The sequence below is a fragment of the Cyprinus carpio genome, chromosome A21 (assembly GCF_018340385.1).
Source record: "Cyprinus carpio isolate SPL01 chromosome A21, ASM1834038v1, whole genome shotgun sequence".
Classification (NCBI taxonomy): Eukaryota; Metazoa; Chordata; class Actinopteri; order Cypriniformes; family Cyprinidae; genus Cyprinus; species Cyprinus carpio.
The window spans coordinates 12,789,791-12,796,312 of NC_056592.1; the positions used below are offsets into that span (position 1 = coordinate 12,789,791).

The window sequence follows — 6,522 nt, forward strand, 5'->3', positions numbered from 1 at the left end:
TTGCTCTGTGTGGACATCACCGCCACCGTGGAAGAAAACGGCAGCTCATGGCACCAGGCCTACACAAACTCGGGCTCCAGCCCCCTCCCAGCACCACCCGAACACATGTTAAATCCACTCCAATTCCACTTTTAAACAGAAAGGTCCACAACAAATGTAAAATCAACTCAAAAACAACTTTTAAAGCAAAAAGCCCAGATAAATTCTAATTGGATTTGAGCATTTTTGGCTGATTTCAATCCATTTCATAGCATGTCTGCGTGGACTGCAAAAACAGCTTCTGCAGCCGCTGCTCGGTGCAGATAAACCACCGGCCGCGGATGTGCCACACCTGTCAGCGGCTCCACTGCACCTTCTTTGAACGGGCAGAGTTGATGAGGCTGAAGGTGAAGGACCTCCGTGACTATCTCCACCTGCACGAAACCCCCACGCAGATGTGCCGAGAGAAGGAGGAGCTGGTGGAGCTGGTGCTGGCTCAACAAACTCCCAGGGGCAGCGGCAGTGCCGAATCCCGATCACAGCCGGCTGCGCCTTCTCTGCCTTCCCATCCTCTCGCAGAATCTGAAGCCCTCACAGAGGAAGAGGAGGAGGATGAGGAGGGTGACGAGGAGGAGGAAGAAGATGGAGATGAGGAGGGTGAAGATGATGATGAGGATGATGAGGAAGAGGTATGGATGGAACATGCTGTATTTTTGGAGTAGTAGTAGTAGCCTCTTGTCCAGATATAATTGTGATTTATCTGCGCTTCACTTAGTCCACAGACAGTGAAGAGACGCTGGTGCACAGCAGAAGAGCCTCTCTGTCTGACCTGAGCAGGGTGGAGGACATCGAAGGCCTCAGCGTGCGGCAGCTGAAGGAGATTCTGGCACGGAACTTTGTGAACTACCAGGGCTGCTGTGAGAAATGGGAACTAATGGAGAAGGTCACCCACCTCTTTAATGATCAGAAAGACCTTCACAACCTGGGTACATCTTTCTGCATGAACACTGTGAAACCATCACAGTGATAGTGTTGCCTGGTGCTTAGAGACCTGGGCTGGTAACCAAAAAAATTGCAGTTTTGTTTGTTAAGCTTTGTTTTAATTAATTTATAAGGAAATAATGAAATTCTAAAACACATTTAAATGTTTTACAGAAATATTAATGTTATTGTTTAGCATGTGTGTAATAATAAATGGACAACTAAAAAACATACTAGTTTATATACTCTACAATTTAGAAGTTTGTGGGGTCAGAAAGATTTTTTGAAAGAAATTAATGCTTGTATTCAGCCAGCATGCAATCAGTGACTGTAAAGATATTAATAATGTTACAAAATATTTAAATTCAAACAACAAACATTCATAAAAAAAAAATTATATATATATAATTATATATATTGTATATTTTACATACAATATTGATGTAAAAATCATGAAAATCATGAAATATATCATGCTTCAAGGGTTGCCAGGTTTTCACAAGAAAACCCGCCCAATCTAAAAAACTAGAAAACTGTCCCAAAACTAGCCCAATCGTGTTTCAAGAGGGTCCCCAGTTAAAAATTGCGTTCCAGGGGTTAAAAATACAATTTTTTTGGTGGCGTTCCCCTGATAAAATACAGATTCCATGGGATAAATATCATGTTATTGGAGTCGCTTCAACTCGCGGACGTAAAAAGCAACCCGTGACAAAAGTGTTAAAGTAGCCCAATTCTGCGGGAAAACCACGGACTTGGCAACACTGCAAGCTACTGAAAACTGGAGTAATGGCAGCTGAAAATTAAGCTTCACCATGACAGGAATAAATTACATTTTAAAATATACTAAAATACAAAACAGTTATTTTAAATTGTAATAATATTTCTCAGTATTATTGATTGTACTGTATTTTGATCAAATAAATGTAGCCTTGGTGAGCATGAGTCTTACTTGATTATTACCAATCCCAAACGTTTGAACAGTACTGTAACTTAAATCATTTTAGTGTATATACTGTTGTTCTTCAAATTTACTGAAATTGATGTTCTTGCACTTTCTTTTACTTTCAGTTTCAAATACAAAAACAGAAGCAGGTATGTTTTATGGATACTGTAGCAAAAAGCCCCAAAATGCTATATTAAAAATGACAGTTCCCGAAATTGTGTCTGATAATTGAATCTGTCACCACTCTTCCAGCTGATCCTGCTGAGCCCAGCGGCCAGGAGGAGAACCTGTGCAAGATCTGCATGGACTCTCCCATTGACTGCGTTCTGCTGGAGTGCGGCCACATGGTCACATGCAGCAAGTGCGGAAAACGCATGAACGAGTGTCCCATCTGCCGACAGTACGTGGTTCGAGCCGTGCATGTCTTCAGATCGTGAAATTCAGGTGCAAAGAGACAGACTGTCAGGTCTACAGGTTGTTACATTTTCTCACATTTTTTGATAATGTTTCATTTTGCTGCATTGTTTATAAGTTTACATGATTAAATGTGCACTTATTTGTTTTTTAATTGCAACAGTGTTAAGGTGTGGCTTCAAAGTGATGTGTTTAATTCATTAGTTGACTTTTGCACTTTTTTGTTAATTATAAGGATTTTTTTCTTTATATCATCCTACGATATCTGCATTACTCACAGTGTGTAAATAATAAGCAAACAAGGTTTAAAGGAAAAGGTTCATTAGAGGTTAAGACGTCACTTAAGACTCCCTAAAGGTGTGTCTATCAGTATAAATAACACATTTAAAGGGGTGAAATACACTTGGACATTTCTGGGATGTGAAAACTGGGTAAAATGGTTGACTAATTTTTATTTGGAGCACTGATTCTCATGTTGTTTCTTTGTTTAAGACTGTACAATAGTTCACCATTGCAGTTAAATCATCACTATAATGTGACCACTTCAGGAGCCACTCCTCTATTGGTTAAAGAAAAAGTTCACCCAGTTTGTTTCTACATAGAAACAGATTTGGAGAAATTTAGCATCACATCACTTGCTCACTTATAGATCCTCTGCAGTGAATGGGTGCCGTCAGAATGAGAGTTCAAACAGCCGATGACAATAATCACAATAATTCAAAAGTAATACACAAGACCACAGTCTTACAAATGATTGATTTGTTTCTTACAAACACACAACTTTTCTTCAGAAAATGTTAATTGATCGACTGGAGTTGTGTTGTAGATTACTGTGATTTTTTATCAGCTGTTTGGACTCTCATTCTGACGGCACCCATTCACTGCAGTGGATCCATTGGTGAGCAAGTGATGTAATGATACATTTCTTCAAATCTGTTCCTATGAAGAAGCAAACTCAACTACAAATTGGATGACCTGAGGATGGGGAAATTATAAGCAAATTTTCATTTTTTAGCTGAGCTATTCCTTTAAATAATTACGCACACTACCAGTATTGGTACTTGTTTCAAGTGAGTAGGTGCTATTTTCCAAGCTCTGTGCACTTATAGATCACAGACCATTCCACTATCTCATACTTTGGTCTTGATTCCATATTTTAGGCAGAACCAGTACTTCCAAACTGCCAAGAAACCTTTTCTGTCTTGACATTTGCTTCAGTACATTCATCTTTTTATTACACCGGTGGCTAGTTCTCCACCATTACTAGTAATACTGACAAGTCAGTGTTAGTCACAAGGTGCTCATTACTGCCTACATTTATTGTTGTATGATAAAGTGTGTTAACCTAATAAAAAGTTTTCACAGAGTGATAATCATAACTGTAAATGTTTTCAAAAAAAAAAAAAAAAATCTTGAAATCTCTCATTTTTAAACTTGAATACTCATACTTCTGAAGGAATGGTGTTTTAATTATATAAATAGCAAGATTACGAATGTATCATAATTGTGGTTATATAGGAATGTTTTCATTTAAAAAAATCTTCGTCTGATGCATATCTCTGATTCCATGCTTTCTTGAGCTGAATGTAGATGACACCGAGATCTTTCTAAACCATTATCACATCTTTAAAACACAGATGATTTCTAAACAAGATATCTGGCTTAAAAGGTTCAATCTTTTGGATTTTCTCACTTATTATAGGAGAATTTTGACAGGATATGCAACCTGTATATATTCTATATTTTGATAGCTTTGTGTTTTATGTATTTGCATATTTAACAATCAAACAGCCACATGATAAAACCTAAAAGATCTCGATTACTCACTGTCATTGTTTCACTGGTCATTTCAAATGTCAAGTCAGTCCAAACCCAGCATGAACGTCCATAAACACCTCACAATATATTAAAAAGTTAATGATGAACAGGCGCGTAGCAAAAAAATTAAGCGATGGGTGTAAACTTCTGCTCAGTTCATGCGGTGCTTGGAGCTTTCATTTTGTGCATTAACATCTCTAGTTAAAAAACAAATAAATGGGCAGGATGAGTTTTACATGTTAAGTATACACCTCTTGTCAAAATCTAAGTAATTTATGTTATTTATGTAATAGCAAAGGTGCCCAAATATGTGTGTGTGTGTGTGTGTATGTGCCAAGTGGAGTTATATCCCTTGAAATATCAGTAGGTTGTGTCTGGAGATTTAAATATCTACACAAATTTATCTAAAGCTCTATTAAAGCATAAAAGTGTGAAAAAGTTAAATATTGCATTATTTGGAAGCTAAAGTGTCTTTGCAAATATATCTACATTGAATGCAGCACTAAGAAATTGTGTGCAATTAGAAATAAGATTGTTTAGTCAAGTAAAACATTGGATGTGTATCTACACACATATTTATTTACAAAAAGAAAAAGAAAAATAAGAATATGAGGGCAAAAAAATATAAGAGCTCTGCATGCATGAGCAAAGAAAATGAGTATTGAAAGGTGCTTAGAAATGCCTGAATGAACTTTTCCAGGTTGAGAGGAGGCACTGGATTTTGTATTATCTTTTGTGTATTGTTTTGTAAATTGTTTGGTTTTGTTTGTTTTTAGATTCTTTGAGACTGTGACTTTCTTTTGAACTCTATGAAATATAATCAAATCAACTGATAACGCAAACGCTGTTCCGGATGTAGTTAACATTAATCATATAACTAGCATGTCATATTGCCAATATTGTCTTTTAATATGCAGTGAGCCTGATGTGCTAAATGCTGTATTCCTGTAAAACACTACATTGGAAGGTGATAAGGTTTATAATTATCGATAAATTTATATATTTTTAGATTTTGTTACTATATATGGTTGTTCTTGTGCAAATATTTGTTTTGTTTTGTTGGTTTTTTTAGTATTAATAAACAAACCTACAAGAGCTGAATATGTGTCACTTGGGATTTATTTTAATAAATATTCGGTTTTGATTCAATATAGCCAAATATAGAAATTTCTGTTTTATGACTGCATTAAAATTGACTTTAGTTTGTAGTTTTTACAGCAGGGGGAGACACAGTTCACTAATACGAAAATAAATCAACTCATACAATATAGGATAAAGGTAGCCTTTTATCTCTACAGTGATGATTCAAAACACTTGCACTATTAAATTTGAAGCCACTCTAACGTCAATCAGAGAAACCGATTGGCTGTTTCGCGCACGTGCTTTTGTTTCTGGTAACCATAGAAACTGTGACCGGTGCAGATTCAGAAGTCTGCTGCTGTGATTTACTTTCTACTAGTGGAAATTTATAACTATATTTACATGAATGTGGATTCACAAACTTACTAATGATATCGTCAAGAACTCGGGAGAAACCTAAGGTAGGTCGCTCAAACTTTAGAACTGCTTTCTGATAGCATGTTATGAATGCTAACGCTAAGTAACGTAGTTTTAATGATAAGAGGCCGCTTGTCTTTACGAGTTTCAGGTTTCAGTATTTATGTTTCGTCTCTTTTTGTAAAGTTCAGTCGTAAGTAAATACTAGTGTCTTGAAGTGTTAATCTGAGTGATGAAAATCTCTAGGGAGAGACTTGATTTTTCTATCAACTGTTTCGTCAAAACGAATGAAACGTTTATCAGTTTGTAGATCAGCAAGACGCTGCATTCACCATCTGTAGAGAAATCTGTAATTATGATGATCACATAAAAGCCTCAGAAGTGGAAGACAGGTGTAATCCTAAAGGATCTAAGCTTGAAATGTGATAGAAATGTTAATGAAATAATTTGTGCTATATTTGATCCACACTGTGCATTTTTATGAGGTCTGTGAAGATTTGAACTGTAAAGTTGTAGAAATAATGCTTAGAAATGTATTCAATATGTTAAATATTAAAAGTTTTAAATTTAAATGATGAATGAAAATGATAAAATGATGCCATATTATATACCACAGTTTGTACAACAAAATAGATAAATTTCATTTTAAATTATAAAAAGCCACAGGCTTGGTAGAGCTCATTTATTTAACTATACAACATATTTGTTTTATGCTTGGGATGCCCACTAATAAGATTTCAAAAATTATAATAAATGCTTTTTCAATAATATTAATAATAACAACAACAACAAGATTGCCATTATTATTATTATTATTATTATTGGCTATTTATAATAATGTTTTTCCCTTTCTTACAGCAGAGGGAGACACAGACATTTAATTAAAAAAT

At 35.6% G+C, this 6,522-nt stretch overlaps 1 protein-coding gene across 1 annotated transcript; it reads left to right on the plus strand.

The window, feature by feature from the left end:
• The first annotated feature begins 217 nt into the window (after window positions 1-217).
• zgc:171740 (uncharacterized protein LOC795694 homolog) lies at window positions 218-5,236 on the plus strand. The gene is made up of 4 exons (XM_042710891.1): window positions 218-668; window positions 755-965; window positions 2,029-2,052; window positions 2,156-5,236. Exons 1-4 carry the CDS (start codon window positions 321-323, stop codon window positions 2,338-2,340), a joined length of 768 nt encoding a protein of 255 aa, XP_042566825.1. The 5' UTR covers window positions 218-320; the 3' UTR covers window positions 2,341-5,236.
• The last annotated feature ends 1,286 nt before the right edge of the window (window positions 5,237-6,522 follow it).

Bases quoted from the DNA above. Each gene is read 5' to 3' on its own strand.
- zgc:171740 (XM_042710891.1), top strand. From the start codon at position 321: ATGTGCCACACCTGTCAGCGGCTCCACTGCACCTTCTTTGAACGGGCA. The intron at 669-754 runs GTATGGATGGAA...CGCTTCACTTAG, and splicing joins ATGAGGATGATGAGGAAGAG to TCCACAGACAGTGAAGAGAC. The intron at 966-2,028 runs GTACATCTTTCT...TTTTACTTTCAG, and splicing joins GAAAGACCTTCACAACCTGG to TTTCAAATACAAAAACAGAA.